This window comes from Larus michahellis, chromosome 3 (genome assembly GCF_964199755.1).
Source record: "Larus michahellis chromosome 3, bLarMic1.1, whole genome shotgun sequence".
Lineage (NCBI taxonomy): Eukaryota > Metazoa > Chordata > Aves > Charadriiformes > Laridae > Larus > Larus michahellis.
Genome location: NC_133898.1, coordinates 69,546,309 through 69,567,487, shown reverse-complemented (window position 1 = coordinate 69,567,487; position 21,179 = coordinate 69,546,309). Strand labels below are relative to the sequence as shown.

Here is a 21,179-nt window from a genome sequence, read left to right as displayed (position 1 = left end):
GCCAACAGGGAAACAAAATCGGCATTAACAAGCCGTACAGTCACTAATGTACTCGCAGCTGATTTGAAGTAAGAATCTGAAATAATTATTCTTGACAAGTGAACCTAGAAATGCATTTCAAGGATTAAATTGGATCTAGCAGAGGAAAACATCCCAACTCTGAAGACTTCAAAATTTAAATTTCATACTGTTTCCTCTATCCTAATTAAAGCTATTCTGCTATCACTTCACACATGGAAATTACACACACGTAATTACAGAACCTCAATTTCAGAAAAATTGTCCATCCAGTAAATACTTTGCACTACACACATATAAATATACGTATACATATTTTTCACGTAAAGACTGATGTGTCTTTATAAACCTAGTTGACTTGGTAACTTTATTTCATTCTTCAGTCAGGGTGGTGTGTCCTTAATTGGCCACACTGCAGCCACATTCATTTGTTCCTGCATTCCCAAGTGAAACGCAACAAACAGCTCTTCCAAGAGAAAATGTAGTATAGCTGAAAGACAGTTCATCACAGGCTCTACTCCCTACAGACACCATAGGTGGGATAGTGCCAAATTTGGAGGACTGTCCTGGACAGAGAGAACCAGTGCCATCCCAGCCACCCCCACTGTGTCCTCAGGTCCCCTTCTCTCTCTCCTCAAAGCGTGCATCGAGGTACCCACTTTGCAATGATTAAACAAGGTGCATATTGGAAGAAGGCAAAGCAGCTGTCTTAGTCATTTAAATATTAAAACCACAAAAAAATGCTGAGGGCCACATAGTCCTCAGGGGACTTGGGAATATTTGAGGCTTCTCAGTCACCTACTTCTTTGTTTCACTTGGGGTCAGTAGTCTACTCGCACACCAAGGTACCACCGCTTACTGCTGTGAACTATTCCTTCAGTACCAAACAATGTTGTTTTAAATTTAAAAATCTTTAAAGCATTGGTAAGACAAGACGCAGTGACCAGAATCCTGCTGCAGTGCAACATGCACATATACAGCAGCAATCGTTGCACCATGTTGTTGCTGTGCGTCCTAAATAACTACTGATGGATTGTGTCAAGACCAGCGCTTACCACTTGGTTTGGTCGGAGTATGCATGAAGCAGGCAAGCATACATAGCAAGCTAGAGGTCTGAGGGTGAGTACCCTAACAGGAACACCAGGTACGTGCCATGACCATCTCATCTGCAAACTGGATCAGATCTCCATCCGGTTTGCTGGCAAAAGGGCTACCTCACGTGACATTGTTGGGATCAAGCCCATAACAGTTGGCCAAAAGCCACCTACCACGGGCCCACCGGCCACTGGCAGGGGCTGCCAGGGTGGCCCACAAGCAGAAAAAAAAAATCACCAGAAAAGCTCCACGTCCGCTGCGCAGCTTCGACAGCTCCTACGGGAGCTCTGAAGCGAGGCGGCCACTCAGGGGCCTTTCAGCTGAGGGCGAGGCCTCACCGCGCCCAGCCCAGGGAGCTGGGCCAGCACCAACACTACCACAGGCGGCGAGCACTACCGGGCGCCAGCCCCGTGGAACGAGGCCCGGGGCGGTGACTGCCCGACCAAGCCGCGGTGGGGCAGCCTAGTGCCGCCCAGGCGGTGTCGCCACCGCCAACCACCCCCTCCAAGGTCCCGCCGCGCCTCAGGGGGCGGCAGACGAAAGCGGAAGTGCGCGGCTAGCGCGGCCCCCCCCTTCCCTTCGTCCCCTCCCGCCGACCGTGACTTCCGGCGGCCGCTCTAGCCGGCGCCGCGTCTATGCCCGCGGCGCTGGGGGATGTTTATTGTCGCGGGGAGTCGGCCCAGCACCCGCACCGCCGCCGGGCGCCAGCGGCGGGGCGCCTAGACACCGGCACCCCGCTACCCGCCGCCCCGACCGCCGCCCGCCCGACCGCCCGCACGGTAACGCCTGCCGCCCGCCGACGGGCTGAGCTCCTCCTCGCCGCCCCCTCGGGGGGCCGCGGCCCGGCGAGCCCTGCCCCCCCCACCCCTCTCCCGCTCCCCCCGGCTGAGGTGAGGGGCCTCCCCCCGCTCCTGGCCGCGGCCCGGCCGGCTCCTCCCGCCGCGGTGCCCGTTCCCCTCCCTGGGGCCGGCGGTGTCGGGGCGGGGACGGGGGCAGAGCATCCCGTGAGGGGAACGGCCCGTTCCTCGGCAACCGTTGAGGCTTCCCCGAGGGGCACCGGCTGCCCCGCGTTCGGGTCCCCCACGTAGCGTCCCTGGCCCTCGGGGGCTTTGTAAGAGCCGCAGCACACCCTCCCCTGGGGCTGCCGGCGTCGCTCCGAGCGGCTGGGACCGGCGTGGCCGGGCCGCCTCCTGCCTGCGCTTTGTCTGTCCTGGGCTGGCCCCAGAAGTTTTCTTGTGGGGCTGAAGGGGAGCGGGGAAAGAAAAAATAGTAATTATTTGTGATACGGGCACGCGCAGGGCTTTAAGTGAGCGAGCTTCCCAGCTAGTGAACGGGAAGGGTACTTCTGTTTCCTCCATCGAGACACGCAAATGGTAGATGTTTGACTGTGTGTGTGTGTGACAGGCTTACCTGTTGTCTTAAAATATTTTGTAACAGCAAGACAGATTTTTGTTTTTCTTCAATGTTTTATCGAGTTGCGGTAGCCACCTAACCTTCTGGTTCTGATTTTTATTGTACTTTCACATATCATAAAGACCTAAAGGATTGTTCTTAATGCCTTGCATTCGACTATTGATGAATGTTACAAGGGAAAGATGGCACAAAATTGTGTGCAAGTGATTTCTTGCTTTGAATATCGACAGATCTTTTTGATGAGAAAGATTTGAGGAAAATGGCCTGTTATGAATTATTTAAAAATACGCTTCCTGGTCTTGTTCTATAAGCTGTTTGGCTTTATTCCTGCAGCTGGATTTTGTTGGAAGACCCTAGGTCCATGGGGATGCAGTAGGCTTATCCAGGAGATTTGACAGCAGGATTGGGAATTTGTGTCCTACTTGCTTATGGTATGGCTGGTATCATCTTTCTCTTCATTGGTCTAATTGGACAAATCCCTCCTTTGACGCTGGTTTTATGCATATTTGGAAATTTTCTCCTTCTCCAAAATATATTTGTTTCAGTTCTGTAGGAAATAGTCATGACTGTGCAAATCTCAAAAGGTTGAGAATATTAGCTGCAAGATGGCCTTTTGCTTTAGGGACAATTTAACTTTCCCCTGGAGACAACAGAAAATAAAACCATACCTCTCTATCTCAGTGGCTAGTGTTTGGATGAGAGGATTTTCTATACTGACAGTAGTAGCTATGTTGTTCTCGGTTCTGAGGAGTCATCCACCTACCACTGTGACTGTATCATATCTAAGAATTCAAGCAGATTTCAGTGGTCTGTCACCTCCAGTGTTTCATATGCACCTGTTCCCTGAGGGGCTCAACACAAGTCTTAAAAAATGCACCTTCAGTGGAAGGGTGTAATCAGCTCTCTCCCTATTCCTGATGGGCTTTATTTTGTGCATTCTCTGTTCTCGTATGGGAACCTCGTATGGAAATTCCTGTTAACTTAACAAATTCTTTTCAAGCGATAGTTTGATGCATGCCTACTGGCACAGCAGTGACAGCTATACCTTCAGCTGGGCTGTTGGGACTGTTTGCAGGGTCGGTCACTTGGTGAACTGCTTTGGAGCAAGGTTAAAAATAACCAGTAGAAGTTGCTTATATTTACACTCCTGGTCAAAAAGGTGTTTATTAAACTGTCCTGACATAACATAACCATTGTTAGATAGCCCCCATCTACCTTTATAGCTCTGAGTTTCTCAGATCAAAGGTAGCCAAAAGCTTAAAATAATACTTTGTTTATATACCCCATCCCACATGCCTTTCCTCTCTCTTTGATGATGATGGTGTGGTTGGTTTGGTTTGGAATTTTTCGAAGACAGAGAGCGCTGGCTTTTTTCAGATTGTAAGATTTCAGTGCAGGGTGTTTGTCTTCGTGTGTGTTTATATAGTATCTAAAATAGTATGGCCGTGGTCCTAACTGGGGATGTATAGGTAATGCTTTGTTTAAGAACTTGAGTGCTTATTCCTTCCTCTGAAATATTTCTTATTCTGGGAAGTTTCTCTAGTTTCAGTGTAGGATACATTACTTTGCAGTGCCAAATATCCTTGAATTAGCTTTTGTTGTTGTTTTTTTTTTTTTTATTTTTTATATTCCTTATCATGCTTTACCTATCTATCTCTTTTTCCTTCCTCTTTTTTTCTTCTTAGGGTAATATTTCAGAGTTATCCCTGAAATCTATGTTGAAAATAAAGAACAAACTTTTAAAGTGTCCCTGATAAAATAAAATAATACAAATAGATAGACAAGTTAATGATTTTATTTTCAATTTGAGCCTATTATTAAATTAGCACTAACTGGCAAATTATAATTTTAGAAATGATATTTAAGCTGCCAAAATTCTAAGGTTCAGATGAGAGAACCTTTGGGCAAAATTAATCAACAAAACCTAAGCTGAGCTCAATAAAATCAAGTTAGGCATTTGCAAATCCATAACGGGAAAGAACCAGATGTTTGGTTTCTACTCAGTCCCTCTGTTCTGCAAGTGTAACTGCATAAATATGGAACAGTAACAGGCCTATATGTAAGGCTGTTGCTTGATCTCAAAATGTCTTTGTAAAAGCATGGGAACGGTATTTTCCCTATTTTGCAAATAGGAAACAGAAATGCAGAAATTCAAGTTTTGGGAAATAACGTAGTGGGTCAGGGCTATGCAGTGGGGATACAGAAGTGTGTATCAGTAGCACAGAAGACAAGGGAAAACTGGGAAAGAGGAGTATCAAGGTGGTGTTTAGGATTCCTGTGTTCCAGCTAGTTACGTTATCGGAGACACATATAAATAAGAACAGCATCCATCTATCTATCTTTCTTTCTGAAAACTAGTTACACTTTTTTCATAAACATGTTCTTCAGATCTATTTTTTTATATAGTGCATATATTATTATTTTTTAAAAAATGTTTAGCTTGCTTCATTCACGTGATTCCTATGAATACAGATCTCTGAGACTTCCCAAAGAAAGGTAGCAGGACGTTTTTTCTCTAGATTTTTTTCTTTGTTGTCAGTGTAGTGCGAGACGTTAAAATCGATGCTTAAGGCAGAGGTTGTAATAGATTATGCTCGCTCACTGGACAGAAGTACCTGAGTCTAGAAATGTTTTGGATTACCCAATATTTCTAAACTGTGCCTTGGAAGAGGCTGACATTGTATTTGTATACTAAATGGGAATGGGTGTATTCAAAATTGTTGATACTTATCAGGTTCTCAGAGAACATGGGTAGTATTTAGCAGCAGCAAATAAAGAGTTTTCTCAATACAAATGAAAAAACTTGGTAATTAATATTTGAAATGTTCAATATTTGAGTGAAAAGTTGAACACTGAAATGCTTCTGTTAGATCAAGTAACATTAAAGTAGAATAAAGGCATTTTTCAGTATTTTTATGCTGTATTCAAGTACTGCTTCTATAACAGTTACGTCCCTTCCTAACTGAATGTCACAACATGTTGTCTAGAATATTAACTACAGCTCAAATTAAATTTCAAATTAAAAAGCTCCTCCGTAAATATCTGTTGTCTTAAACTTTCAGAACTTGTCTTATGAAAATGGGGGCACATTGCTGTAATGTTGGTTAATTTTTCTCCCATTAAAATTTATGTAAGTAGATTGTACTTCTAACCAAGATACACCATAGTTTTTGAAAATATCCTGACAGCTCCACAGCATATTAATGTGTGTTTTTTTCCTCTAGATCCCTCTTTAATGATATACCTTTTCCTTTGAAATTGTAATTTTCCTCTCTTTCAAACATTTTTTCCTTTGTCCTGAGTGAGCACGTGTCTTTTCTCCCCGGATCTGTTTAAGACAAACCATCAGAGTTTTATGGGGATGTCATCATACAGTATTATGGTTTGCTTAGAGGTTAATAACCTTTCAGGGATGTTACTCATTACAGTGTTACTCTTCCAGAATGTAGAGACTGAGGATGCCAGTAGAAACTTGCTGATAATTGGGACATGCTGCTGATTGGAGGTGTCCTGTTTTCTTATACAGTGGTGGTTCCTGGGTTCCAGTAAGTGAACTCAGTGGGAGCCAGGAGTTGGAGCCAGGGTGGAAAACAAGTGCCTCTCTGAAGATGCCATGGGTTCCAGCTCCCTGCTCTGTGCTGGCCCTGCCTGCATGCCATTCAAAATCTGTACATGTGCTATCTTTGGAGCCGGTGCCATAAATTGCTAACCCAATCTGTAGTAGTCCATCAAAACCAGATGGGATAAATAATTTCTAACTTTGAGGATTCATGTAATTTTTTTGTTTAAAAAAAAAAAAATTATCTGGGAATACTAATTAGATACTGTTTGTTCTCTTCTCCTTTGCCTGCTTTCCTCCCAGCCCCCACACATAGCCTTTGGTTTTTCTGGTTTTCTCTTGCTGTTCCTTCATCTCTTTTCTGTGTTATCACCCATCTTGCCTTTTCTTACGGTAGACAAGCCAACAATTACAGAATAATTCTTTCAGCCGGGAACAAGCTGCACAGTAGAAGCAGCAACCATCACACCCAGCAGTTGACCCAGTAGATTATGCACACCTGCCTTGTAGTTTATTACCTCTGTGTTGTCAGTGAGTTGTAGTCAAAGACACACCTTGCGCGAATTCTCGATTAGAGACTATGGCATGATGTTTGGGAAGTCATAGTCAGATGAAAATACTGATAATAACATTGATTTCTGATATAGAATGTAAGGCCAAAACACTTAAAGTGATACAAATGCATTACAGTCCATTATGTATACTGTTATTCTTGAGGCATAGTCTCCGGCTTCTTCCATGGCAATGACCATGTAGAGCATTTAATATATCTGACTATTTTTATTTGATTTTGCTCTTTGCTTTCTGTTGTGTTCATTTTGGATGAAATTGTATATGAATGGATCAAGACAATGTTACCTCTGTCTCTTAGGGTATGCTCTACTTAAGCTAATTCTCTTGGAGTAAAATTCAGATTTTTACATTTTTCTACAAAGTAAAATTCCTTAACGAACTACAGTATTTTGATAGAAGTCCTTTTCGCTATATACCAATGTTCCTGCTCTTTTCCCCTTTCCTTTCCCCAAATACTTCACCTGAGATTTATTTGAGATGTCCGCCATCTTGGCTTTGGTAGGCTTATAGAGGAGATGCCAGGCGGTCTCGGGCTGGGCTGAGTGGTATCCCAACTCCCCATCTCATGATCCTCTTGCCCAGTTGAGGTGTGTGTGAGGAGTGTCACCTTCAGCATGCTTGGACAGGCTGGATGCTCCCTGCCAGCCTCAGACTTGCTGTGCGTGCAGGGGGCGGCCATCCCCTGCCTTCACAGTTACTCATGCTTTTCATAGAATGGTTTGGGTTGGAAGGGACCTTTAAGGTCATCTAGTTCCAACCCCCTGCCATGGGCAGGGACACCTCTCACGAGACCAGGCTGCTCAAAGCCTCATCCAGCCTTTTTTCCGCAGAAACAATTTTGCTGTGCGTGTACAATGCGTTCATTCTATGTGGTTCCTGTGGGCAGCGCAGAAGAGGGTGAGAGGCCACTGAGGCTCAGCCCAGGCCATTGCTGCCACTAGGACGTTTTGTATAGTGTGCATTATGCTTTTATACTGGGGGAGATAGGCCAAGAGTGCTGGATGAAGATGGCAAAGCTGTGGTAGCAGGCTGTCTGCAGGTTGTGGTGTGTGTAGCCTGTGTTAGTTCAGAGTTATTCAGCAGGCTCATCCATTCCAGCACAAACGTCAGGCTGTTCAGAATTATCAGCTTCGGCAGTCAGAGAACTGCCTTTTCCTGAGGTGTTTAATGACATCCTCAAATGAGCTGAGGAAAGATTATCCACTGGAGCTATGGAACAAATTTCAGTAATCTTTACTGTGTCCTAATATAGCTGGTAAGAGTTGTAACATACGTAACGGACAATTTTAAATATTTTTTTATACATATATATACACGTATGTATGTATACACACTTTATTTCTGTTAAGTCTGGCAACTGTGTCTTCAAACAAGTAACCTCCTATTTTCTAGCATAGAGGATGCAGACACCCCGCCTCCCCACACACAGTTAACTTAAATGAGTCAGAGTGTAGTCACTTCTGCTTCTTGTCTCATTTAAGGGATGGATGTGTACAATGGCGTTAGTAGGCAATTTTCTACTGGTATGTTTAATTTTATCATTTTCCCTTCTCAGGATGTGAACTTCATGGTGAGCTGGTGGGAAAGCTGAGTTGTAAATCACCCCAATGGATGCGGACAGTGATGTTGCATTGGACATTTTAATCACAAACGTAGTGTGTGTTTTTAGAACAAGATGTCATTTGAACTTGAGGAAGATCGCATTAGAGGGAGCAAATGTTATATACAAGCGAGATGTTGGGGTAAGACATTCAACATACCTCCAGATTTTATTCACAGGAAAATACTGTCATTTAATCTGTTTTGTGAACACTGAATCACTGGCTGAGATACTCCACGCTTATTTTGTTCTTCTCAGGAGCTGTTTTTTTTAATTACTGAAAGAGATGAAGGAACAGTTCAAGGCTATCAAAAATAAAGGAAGTATTATTAGTGTAACAGTTGATTTGTCTAACAATTGCTTTTTTAATTTTTTTTTCCTGTATGAAATTGAACTACCGCTAATGTCCAATTCTTACACTTTTATTTTTCTTTTTAGAAAGTATTAATGAAGCTTAGGAAACCTAGGATTACGGCCACCATTTGGTCCTCAGGAAAAGTTATTTGCACAGGAGCCACAAGGTAGGTTCACAACGATTCTTTCTCTAGCTGTAAATTCTTGTGTATTTCAAAATACAATGTTGTAAATTAAGAAGATGGCAAGAGTCCGTACTTACCACTGTTAAGATTCACTCACACTGTATCACACGTAGATCCTTGCTAAGCTATGTATTTGGGAGGAAGTTTTCTATGTGGAGTGTCTGCCTCAGACTGAGTTGAAATCTTAAGCATCATCAGTTCAGTCTTGTGGGAGAGCAGCAGTGAAAAATACTTTATGAAGAAAATCCTAGAGCTTTCATTTCAGAACTCTTTAAGAATTCTATGGTTTTAACCAGAACTTGAAACTTGAGAAGAGATGACCTTTATTGAGGGATATCTCTTACTATTTCATGAAAACCCACCTGAATTTTATCGATGTTATGCAATGTTGGGGGACTGGAAAGAAGCAAAAGCAAACTTTTAGTTCAGATACAACCGAGGCTCGCCAAACTCTTAACGGCTGAGTTCCTTTAAGATTTGCCTGCATCGTGGAGTAAGGATAAGGTACAATAGTAAATTTGCATATGTATATTTTTGTATATGATCTTTCTGTATATGATCTCCCTCTCAAAATGGAAGATGATTGTTCAGGACTCCAGACTACTCATATTTGTCTCTTAAGAGTATTTAGTATCATGTATGATCAAAATATCTCCCACTTCAGCTGGAGCTAAGTGCCAAGCTATTCTTGGGCATAAAGAACCCCATTTGAATATCTAGATAGTCAAAATGTAATACGTGCATCAGGATAAAGTGAAGGCTGTCCCTGTGATCATGGTTCATGCGGTAGATGATTTAACAGTTCATTTTGTAGTCTGAACAGCTGTTGTGGTATATGCGCACACAAATACATACTCTATTTCTGTTAATGCTAGATTCTTTTCTTTCTCCTTTATAGTGAAGAAGAAGCTAAATTTGGTGCCAGACGATTAGCTCGTAGTCTACAGAAACTAGGTTTTCAGGTAATTCTAATGAAAAAGGACTTGTATGACTCAAGCGATGCTGGTAATCCGTTTTTTAGAAAGAAACAAAAAGGAGGGAGCAATTTATCAGTGAGCATGTTTTCACTGAGATGCCCCTTTTGTGTCAGCATACATTTTCCAGATGCTGCTTAAAGACAAGCTGTTTTATTTTGTGGATCTGAGTTTCGTTTGGCAGCTTGGAGTAGTGCTTCCTCACTGGCTTAATGAACAACAAAATTTGTTTAATAAATGAACCACCCACAAATGTTTCTTGGATAGAATTTACAATATCTTGAAAGATTTATTTGGAAGAAGTATTGAAGAGTGTAAACCTAGGCGTCATTTGAACACCATTTTCCCTCGTTTCTGATGGAATAGCAGACACATGTCCATCTTGTTAAGGGCAAGTTTGAGCCTCTTTAACTGAGTTTAAAAAGTGCTTCTGCTCTGTCAGGTTGCACAGCAGGAAATGCGCCAAAGAAAATACTTAGGACACGAAACCCCTCTTTTTTCTGGGTTTGGGTTAACATTACCAGTGAAAAACATCACTTGCATTTCATATTAAATGTTGAAAACCAGCAATGTGAATGACTTAAAAGGACACATTTTAATACTGTAAAACTTCATGGTAGTCAGTTGTGCCGTTCACCTCCAGTTTCACTTTACGGACAGACAATTAAATAAACACAGTGGCTGTCCTTTGGCAGGAAGGGAGAGGCTCCCTTTGATTGTAATACATGAAGGCAGTGGTGACAGGCTGTCCTGGTAATGCTGCATCAGACCCAAGCAGAAGTTCGACACTCTTACTGTTACGAATGAATACATTAGACCCAGCCTCTTAAAGTTGGAATGGAACATTAAATCAGTGAGGTAAACAGTGCTTCCAGGGTGGACGCCAAGTCGTATTAGAAAAGTGACCACTTTAAATGGAATATATTTTGAAGATGAAATTGATAGTTGACCTTTTATAAGGACAAGTTGCTTCTACTGGTAGAATACTTCTAAAAAGTTTTGACTGAGGAATGGTCATTTTAAGTTTAGGCAATCTCAGAAAATGATCAAAAGTTTCTTCAGTGATACTGCGAACACTGACTTCTGAGCAGTGCATTTGTTTGTTTAGGAATTGTCTGTTGGCTATTTTATTGTCATCTAAAATGCATGTGGTAAAGAATAACTGAAAGCCAGCAGTTTGAGCTGGGTTTCAGAAAGCAAAGAAGTAGAAAAAAAGCTTGCCATACTGGCCACTGGAGATTTGAAACAAAACAATTTTCACCATTTTTCTTATTCTTAGCTTTAACAAAAATGGTGTCAAGCAACAAGGCATGAAAAAAGTTTTTTCAAATTGCGTGAAGTTCTTGTAAGAATGAAATTTAAGCTTTTTCTCTGCTTATTTTGATGTTTCATAAGCTATTTAATTTAGTTTATTCTCAATTTGGAGGTGTTTAGAACAGCAGTATGAGTTGTTTCTGTGTCTCATTCTTTAACTGTACTATAATCACATAATACAACTGTGAAGTATCTAGTTCAATAGTTACTGTATCATAGAAGGATAAAGTAAGCGATTTGAGTCCTTTAAATACTGTTTAGAATACTATTAAAAATGCATCAGTCACAACAAGGTTTTAGTTTTGAAATCTCATCAAAATATTATTATTTTTTTGCAACCCATACCTCTACCTCACTGTAAACTGAATTTCTAATGTCTTTTTTTTCCTCTCCTTCGAAAAGGTAATTTTCACAGATTTTAAAGTTGTGAATGTTTTAGCAGTGTGCAACATGCCCTTTGAGATCAGATTGCCAGAATTTACGAAGAATAACAGACCTCATGCGAGGTACGGTAGGATTTTAAAGAATTACAGTCTTGCTATATTTCTTAAGCTTTTCTTTTCCAGTTCTAGATCTATCTTTTTTACCTTTTATTTTGTTTTCTAGTTATGAACCAGAACTTCATCCTGCCGTGTGTTACAGAATAAAAACTCTCAGAGCTACCTTACAGATTTTTTCCACAGGCAGTATCACAGTTACAGGTATTTTGATGTCAAAAATAAATATTTAACTTGTTGGGAATATTTAACTTTAGGACCAGTAGGTTTAGGAAAGGAAGATGTTCAAAACAGTCAAAAGATATGTTGAAGGGATTTTGTTTCCCAGTGTTAGCCCCTAGTTTGTTTTTGAGTGAAAGTGCTAGAAGAGTTGTAGAGGAAGTGTTATTGGTAGGTTCAAAAACTACTTTGATTGAATGTACATAGTCTGTCTTTTATAAATACAAAAGTGAGATAGGACTTGAGAATGCAGGTATCTACTGGTTATTTAAACATTTGAATTTTCTTCCTTTTTTTGGTCTTCATAGTGCTGTAAACGATGCTGCATGTAGCATTAACATCCCTTTCATAAATAAATGTTTCCAAACTGGGGATTTGTGGAAACGTATAGCATAGCATGGCATTTTTTCATAACTGAAGTTGACCAATATTTGTAGTTCTTCAGACTTGTGCTCTCTTGTGTTAGAGCTCAACTGAGAGAGAACCGTCACCTGAATTGTAGACATCAGGGATTTTTCCCATTTAACCAGAGATGTGATTGTCCTGGGTCTTGGAGATGCCATGCCATGTTTTTCCCTCTCTTTTCCTAATTTTAATTTTCTGTTCTTCATTATGTTTCCTTGTGAGGTGTCCACCGCAGGTTTCCAGATACGAGAAGTCAGGTTTTTAGAGGATACGTGTTAAAATGGTACAGAACTAAAACCCATCACTTTATATCACTTTAGCAGTTTATTTTAGTAGGACAAGTATAAAAAGATTTAGAGTTACATTGAGAAAAGAAAATAAAAAGAACTGATACCTAATAGGAAGAAGTATTAATTTTTCTTCCTCCAAAATGAGTGATGACGTGGTTGTTTTGGGGTTTTCTTGTTGTTGGTGGGTTTTTTTATTTGTTTGTTCTGTTGGGTTTTTTTCTTCTCTTATACTCCCTGCAATGATGATCCAGATTTTATATCTCTTCAGCCCTCTAGGGAGTAGCAGGTTTTTTACAAGAATTATTTGCCTACTCATATTTTTGCTTTCTGAAGGCTTTCTCTAGAAATTGCATTTCTGTAATAGCAGACAAATTGAAGGAAAGTGCAGTATCTGCCCAGAAGGCAGGTATCTTTCACCAGGCTAGTTTTAGGTGAGTGTTTAACTCAACTTGACAAGTTTGAAAATACAGAAAGAATCCTATTCCATTCCATTTTCTTTCTGACTGAACGTGTATATTAAAACAATATTTCTAGATTTAAATAAGTCATTTATTAAGTTATTTATGATTCTTGGGAACTATTTTGAATAGTTCTCTGTAGTTGGAAGAAACTTTTGAAGTTTAAAGTGAGTTAAAAAAACCCCTGAGTTCACAGGCATCAAAGCACGTTAAAAATTGCTGTTGCCATTTATCTGCGTCACCAAACTTCTATCCAGGGTGAATTTTTTCTGGCATGTTACTGCTCGCTTATTTGCAATCTTAACTGTTGATTGCATAAAATGGTCTGCACCATTAGAAACCACCGATAGTTCATTCTTCCTTTTCTTTCCCCAGACGCTCATAGGTCATGTTAGATAACCTTCAGGTGATTCATCCTGAGACAATAACAATTCCCTGGCTTGCAGGTTTTGTCCCGAGATCAGTGGTAGAGCTATTTACAAAATCCAGACTAGAATGTAATAGTCTGAATTTTCAAACATAAAACAATCTTGCTTGAAACATACTTGGCTTAAATCCAGCATTATTTAGCAGTAGGTTTTGTTGGTAGGCTTTTAAAAGAAGAGATAAAAGTGGCTAAGTTTTGAGTAATACAAATTCCTAGAAGATTAGCATAAGTAAAAGTATTTTTTTTTTACGTCTGCCACTCAGCCTCTGCCTTCTTCTCTGGGCTGACTGTTTAAGCCAGTAAATCAAAAAGCACCCAAGTTGTTAAGAAATTAAATGACAGTATTATTTATTTGTAGTCTAGCCATTGACCAGTGTAGAACATCTTAGAGGTTGCGTGCTAGAGTCCTTTCTTGTAAGTAAAAGTGATCAGAGGAACACCACCTTAAGTTGGAAAAAATGGGGGAGAAATGATTTTTGTCTACAGTATGAAGTTGTGGTAGCTAAAAATATTAAGGTTATTTTAAAGGTACTGTTGTTGTTTTAATTTCTGATTCCCTGATTTTTCTCTTCCTACTGTTTCTTTTTAATTTGTTTTTGGTTTGTTTGTTTGGTTTTGTTTTTTTTTTTAATATGTCTCAGGGCCAAACGTAAAGGCTGTTGCCAGTGCTGTGGAACAGATCTACCCATTCGTGTTTGAAAGCAGGAAATAAATTTTATAATTCACCACTTAATGGTTAGGTTCCCTAACCAAGCACCTTTAAAGACTGCTGCACATTGGACTAAAAGCAAAAAGGAAAACTGGACCAACCATAGCAGAGGAATACAGACTGTTTTACTTGCTCATGGCCACAGTATAAACTCCAGTTCTTTTGGATTTTACTCTTAACAGTGCTGTATTGTAAAAACGGAAGTTTACAAGATATGAAATTGCTGCTTTTAAAAAGACATTCTATTTATTTTTGCAGTAATTTCTGTGTATTCATAAGCAAAGCTGTCACGATGTGCACTACCTTTAAAACATTTTTTTTTTTTTAGTTTGAGCTTGTGTTTTATTTGTGAATAGTCTTTTACATTTTTGTATGCTGAATATTGGGCACCAAAGAAGCTGTAAAAGTTATCTTTTTCACCTGATGAATGTGCACAAATAAAAGTTTGGAAAATATTTCTCTTCATACCTGTTCTGTTATATTCCTTTCTCTTTTTCTATTACAGTTAAAATTGTATAGTTGCAAATTAATTTGAAACAATGTAAGAATAGTCTTTTGCTGATACCTTCTGTTTCTATTTGTAGTATGTGTAAAACTTCGTGCGTGGGTTAGATTGAAATCTATAGTAGTTACGTATGTTTATCTGAGGATGAAATTTGGTTTGTTCCCAGTTCTCTTAACTACATGCCAGATTTCAAGTATTTTCTTGCTGTTACATGAAGAGAAGACATTTCTAAATATAAAGGTCTACAGCAAGTGTTTTCCTATAGATGATGAGGAAATCTTATCAACTAAAGAAGCTACTGTAGAAAAACCAACTGCCTTGTCCACCTACTGGATGCGGAAGGAAGAAGTTACTATGTGAGCTTCGTTTTTTCAGGAAAGTGTTATTATGCTTCAACTCGAGAAGATAATACGGTCACGCTAATCCAGCCCCAGCCTATTGCTGAATGATTAACACAGACCTTTTCTACGCTCTTCTTACTGTATAATATTTTCATGACAGGAGCTGCCAACAAGCAACGAAGCTTGATTCTGGCATGTATTATTATTGGTATTAATCTTGGACTTGGAAGCCAGTAGATGTTTCTCTCAATAAGTGCACATTTGAAGCAGAAGAGAGGTGAATGCTTAAAAGTAACTGCAAATGCTACTTTTAAAAAGATACAATAAATATGTATAAATGTATGTATGTCTTTTTTCCCTATGTCACTGAAGAGAAATGTAATGCTACTATCGTGTGCTGCAGGTAACGTACAGTCTTAGAGGGTGCTAAAATTAGTAAAGCACGAGCTGTTACTGTACCAGCAGTCACAGCTAGGAAAGAAAGTTGGAAGAACATCCTGAAGAAGCAAATGCCTAGCATAATGTATTTAATCTGACGGAGGGGATGGTATAGATGTTGGGGCTGTCCATGGTGACTTCATGCAGAAATTATGGAAAGGAAGGAATAGTATGGGAAATCCTCAACCAAACCCTTCAGAAGAAAAAGAAAGAAGCAACACTGCCACAAGCCTTAAAGCGACATATTCATAAAAGCCCTTTTAAGCTCAGTGTAGGTAGGAAAGAGAGGACTTATAACCATGAAATTACTAAGCTGAGTTCAACAGTCATAGAACTCACGATAAAGAGCAGGGAAAGGGATGCTTGCTATATGGAAACTTCCCAGTTTGTACAGAAGATAATGCAGACCTCAGCACTCCCGACACTAATGAGGATTTTGTGAAAAGTCATAGAGAGCAAGAGAGAAACCGCCATTAGGGAACACTAGTGTATTATTGTTACAGTTTTTAAAAAGAAAAACCAGAAGGTTTTATTTGAACAATGAACAAAATTGTAATGGGTTTTCCGGGAACAAAATGTAGTCTTAAACTGATGAATGAGGATTTGGCCATTATAGCTACAATAGCTGTCTTAGATTAGGCTTGCCTCTTTTTCTTTTGGATCCAATTACAAAGCACTTGAGTGCTACCAGTGAAATTCTGGAGCTTTTATCAAGCATGTGTGTCTGCTAAATTTATCTGTGTAGAAAGAGGAACATTTTGCTTTTTTGATAGCAGTGTCATGTAGTATGAAATCTGCCTGTTAGAGCAAAAATGAAAGGTAATAATAAGCTGCGATGTATTAAAATGGGAACTGTTTCTTTTGAAGTACTGCTTAGATCCACACTAGTGGTTTCAGGCCTTCGTAACAGTCTGTAAGGGAGCGGAAAGGCACGCTACTAAACATACAGGGTAGTATTGAGAAAAAGAATAATAGCAAATAAAAGATTCCTTGAAATGTGTGCTCACCTATCCTAGCTCCAGGGGCCCCTCACGCCGTTTGTGACAGATACGCTTTAAACCCTCTGATGATGAAGGGCATTTGGCAGTGTACGCTTATGCTCAGGGATGTCACTGTTTCCCTCCCATCACTGGTCTAAATCAGTAGGTCCCCACCTCGGTCTGGGACAAGCCTTGCTGCTCCTAATTTCTGCTAATCACAGACACATACCTGCCCCCATCGTCACCTGCTGGTCTCTGCTTCCTTTGCTGCCTCCACCGAGGCTCTTGCTACGGACCCCACAGCAGAGAACGTGCCCCAGCGCCCTACCTCTCGCCTCCAGTGTGGGGAGCGCTGCTTTACGGTAAACATTTCCCTCTCCGTCGGTCGGCTGTTCCTCAGTGGCCGTGTTTTCTAGAGCACTGTTCCATCTGTCCCCGGATTCTCCAGGTGGATCCCATGCAAAACTCTGCGCGGTGCTCAGCTGTGGCACCAGCAGCGCCATAAAAAGTTTATTTCACATTCCTTACAGAGAACAGTTGGTTCTATTTGTATGACCTACTAAGGGCTCCTTTTTGCAGCAGAACGATAACTCTGACTCATCGCTAGCTTGGGAGTTGTCATAGCCACTAGATCTTTTCCTGCAGTTTCTAGCTCCGTTTTATCGTTCTCTGACTTGCAATTAGCCTTACCAGAGAAATTTGCACTTAGCGCTTTCAGAATTATATCCTGCTTTTTTTCAGACCCTTCTCACGGATTTGCAAAGCTCTGAATTCCAACCCAGTCTCTCCCGGTTTAGTATTGCCTGCAAATTTAATAAGCGTATTCTGCTCTGTAATCCAGTCCATTAATGAAGGTAGTAAACAATTTTAGATCGGGGACAATTTTTTTTGTGGAGTGCTTCGGAGATACAGGGATGTGATTTATAAGACGTGTCCCTTTTTCCCCTTGTAATTTCACGGTCGATGATGTTGTGACTGCCAGTTCTGTGTCATCGGGTGTGCAGGCTTTGTTATTAAAGACCAGTACAATTAGGGCTACATACATAGGGCTCAGTCTGTAGGACTACAATTAAGACTGTAGCTATAATGATTTAAAAAGCCCTCGACTTTTTATCACCTTCGTGATAAAAACCATGATGATATCACCATCGTCACCTTTCAGAGATATCTGAAGCTACTGGGGCCTCTGCATTTAAATCAGTGTTGAAACGATGCCTTCTACAGAAAGATGATATTTTTACTTATTGTTTCTGCACTAAATAGTTGTGCACGGGGAAAATTTAGAAGAGCTTACAATGAACCCAGCATGTGTAAGGGTAGAGATGATTTCTATGGTATTTTCTGAGTTAAATCTATTTTTGTGAGAACACGCACAAAATTTATCATCCCAGCAGAGGGTTGGGTTTTTTCGGGAAGCTGTGATGCTAAGAAGGATTTTGCAGAAGCCCCTTTCACTAAATGTGATGTAATAGAATTTGTAAGCCAGCATGGGCTTGGATTGCATAGAGACAACTATCAGAAAACTACCAACCAGAGCAAATGGGGATGCTATTGGAAGTGCAAGTAATCCACTACCCGGCGAAGTCACAGCTCAGGAAATGGATGAATTTGCTGCAATATAGTCTTATTAAAAATACATTCTATTACTCGATCTAATCTCAGGCACTCGTTAGCGTAAGAATGATGTCGATAAACCAACGGCACGTTTGGAAGGCTACCCAGAGTCACCTTAAATTTATGTCTTGTTCTGAAGCTGATGTAGTAGAAGGCATGACACTGATAACCACGCTCCAGCCTAAACATGAAGCAGGCAGAGAGGTTTCAGTAGACGTCAATGCTAAAAAACTGAGGAAGGTACTAACATGCAGAAATCCAGAAAACGGTGGGTTCAGACTCTGTTTTTTGACAAGATAATTTTGTAAGCATTCAGAATTGCTAGTGGAATTCGTAGGGTTTATAAAAGAAAATGTCACCGTTGATCTAAGAAAAAGGCTTTACAGTATTAGCAGGTCAAGCCTGTGGCCCTTTGCTGGCGCTTGAGAAGTTCTTCTACATCTTTTGCTTTTCTTCAACAAATGCTTGCCAGGCTTCCATACTAATACATGGCACGAACAACGTACCCCATATTTTATTATTATTTCTGTTTCAGTAATAGAATGTGTTGTTTTCTCTATCAAGAAGGCATTGATGTTCTTCAAAACCATTCTTTGCTTGGGCATACTATAGTTAAAAAACTTAAATTCAGGCTGTGTATCGCAATGTGAGCTGATCCCAAAAGTGCAAAAATCAGGATGCTGAAATGAGCATTCCAAATAAAAAATTAAAAAAAACCAACCAACCAACCAAACAAAAAACCCCAAAAAACCCACTAGACAAAAACAACAAAAACCCCACCAAATCTTGTAGGGCCATGTTCTGGTTCTTGAATTCCTCACACCTCCAAGTTAAGTGTGAAAATTTAAGGTAAAAAATTCAATCTGCTATGCATGAAACATACGTTTAAAAACTTCAGCTGCCCCTTCCCTCCCACCCCCAGAGTCAATCTTTGACTCCTTGCAATTCATGTGCCGCCTTCATCCGTGGCCCCAAACCCAGCTCTCCCTGTTTCACACCACTGTGAAACTTGTGTGTGGCTGAGCTCTAATGCATTTTATATCCTTTTTCTGACTGCCTGCAGAAGTTACAGGAATTCTCTTACCTTTGCCAATTCCTTCTGCTGCAGCGTGGAGTGAAACTGTTACTGCTGAGGTCAGGGAAGCAGGAGGAGACTCTTTGCTATGGGCTCTCTCCCAGGCAGGGGCAAAGGGAGGTCTTCTTCTAGCCTCTTCTGGTCAATACCAGAACTGTAGACCTCAAACAAAATTTTCTAAGCAGGCCTTTGATTTTTACTGGAAAATTCAAAGTAAAAGAAACCAAAGTTTTCTATGTCTGTAGAAAAAGTGGAAGCACCCAAGATCCAGGGCGGAATTTTAGCTTGGGATGGGAACCTACAAACTCCTCACAGGGAATGAGAGCAAAGGGCTCTTGAGCCAACTGCTTCTGATGGGGCCTTTGGTCTGAGCCACCTACGTCTCAGGTACACGGCCCTGCTGTCTGTCCGTGTGTCCTGGGTGAGCTTGGTCTCTTGTTGCTTCCTACAGACTATGTTGAAAGGGCTCACGTGTACCCTTATCAGAAGATTTTACTTAATATTTGGTACGTTGTGTATGCCAAAAAACTGTATCTTGCTGAGCCTTATGCATACTATCATAAGCATTCTTAAAAGCAGCCTGGGCTCGTGGCACCCATGAGGTTATCGTGAGGACTGCTGGCTCTAGCATCAGGACGGAAAAAATAAGGCAGCCATAAGCCAACCTGCTAGCCAGTGGCCAGGGGAAGAGCTTCTTCCAGAGTCTTGCTTGTTTCAGATGACATGGGATCTGCATAGTTGAAAATCCTGCGTTGTGATAACAACTTACCCGACCTTTGTACCAAAAGTCTAACAGGGTTTTTAAACTGGTTCCCTGAAAGCTTACAATGCAGGAAAGTTGTGGTACAGATTTGGCTGGTAGGGTCACATCCCAAGGTAGCTAAATTTCCAGTGACTTCTGGCAAATCACATCCTTGACTTCAACAGTTTCTTTCAGTTCAGGGTTTGAACACATGCTCACTGTCTGAATAGACATACACCTATAAATCTACCACGTCAGTATCTAGAAGTGTGACAATAGGAGAATCTGATCGGAACTGATCCGCTCTGCTCAGAAGTAAAACTTTACCTAGATCAGTAAGCTACGGTTCCTTCAGTGCTGGACACAGTCAGGTGGTTTTAATGCTATGAGACAGCAAATAAAGTGGGATCATGTGCTTAGTTCAAAGTAGTATCTGCACTCCAGCTGACAGTGTCAGTCTTCCTTCCTCAATTAAATGGTGGAAGAAATGCTGCTGTGTGGCTGCCGAGACAGCCAGGATGCTTTCAAAGCATGCTTTTTTCTTTAAACAAAGAACCACTTATTTATCTGTTAATAAATATTATCTACTGATCATTCTAACAGAATCTATTAACCTTCTAAGAAACAAAGGCATACGCTCTCTTATGGGAGCCGTATAGATAACCCTTTGTAGAGGCCTGTTGAATACTTCAGGATACACTTGCTAAGCAGTAACCAAGAATTTGACGTAATCTATGATTGGCAGTGATTATGGTTTCTGAATTGCCTTTGTGCTGCCCTGTACCACACAATTCTCGCTTTCTGAATCCAAAAGTCAAAGTCTAGTGTGCCCTGTGTTGAGAAATAAAATTATTTTGGCATCAACTCTGGTACCTCCAGCTTCCAACCTTCCTGGGACTGTGAAGCCAAAGAAATCCTGCCTCCTCTTCTGTAAGGCAATCCTGAATCTAGAGTAACTAATTATGCAAATATCCCCCCGTTAAAGTTTGACTATATTTTCTGAGGAATACTTCTAGGTCTCTGAATCCTGACCTTCCCAGGGAACTTTATGCAAAGTTCCTCTTATAAGCTCAGCATGCTCTGTGTTATAAATAATCAAGTTCTGATAAACAAAATCCTTTTTCAAGTTTTCTTAAGCTGAGGCCTCAAATTAATTCGTAAACAGTTCTTACCCAGTTGTTCTGCACTAACACCATCCTTTACACTCCCCAGTTGTCCATTTTTGCTCCATAGTGTTGTCTTCCTGTGCTGACAGAGAGTTGTTAACCCTTTTCAGCCCCATTTTTCTAGGCTAAACAGACCTGTCTTTGGTGGGCTCCTCTGAGAGATGGGCTCTTCCTCCTCCTTGGCACCCCACTCGTTCTCTGCACCCCTTCCACGCTGAACTCTTGTTG

At 40.8% G+C, this 21,179-nt stretch overlaps 1 protein-coding gene across 3 annotated transcripts; it reads left to right on the top strand.

Annotated features, from left to right (window-relative positions):
- Positions 1-1,647: 1,647 nt before the first annotated feature.
- TBPL1 (TATA-box binding protein like 1) lies at positions 1,648-15,278 on the top strand. Of its 3 annotated transcripts, XM_074580676.1 has the most exons (8): positions 1,728-2,003; positions 2,860-2,957; positions 8,214-8,400; positions 8,697-8,779; positions 9,696-9,759; positions 11,488-11,591; positions 11,692-11,786; positions 14,023-15,278. In XM_074580676.1, the coding sequence occupies exons 3-8, from the start codon at positions 8,266-8,268 to the stop codon at positions 14,091-14,093; spliced, it is 552 nt and encodes a 183-aa protein (XP_074436777.1). In that variant the 5' UTR covers positions 1,728-2,003; positions 2,860-2,957; positions 8,214-8,265; the 3' UTR covers positions 14,094-15,278. The 3 variants fall into 3 exon arrangements, with proteins under 3 accessions (XP_074436776.1, XP_074436778.1, XP_074436777.1); XM_074580675.1 differs by lacking the exon at positions 2,860-2,957 and having other exon boundaries at positions 1,648-1,892; XM_074580677.1 differs by lacking the exon at positions 2,860-2,957 and having other exon boundaries at positions 1,648-2,003.
- Positions 15,279-21,179: the final 5,901 nt, after the last annotated feature.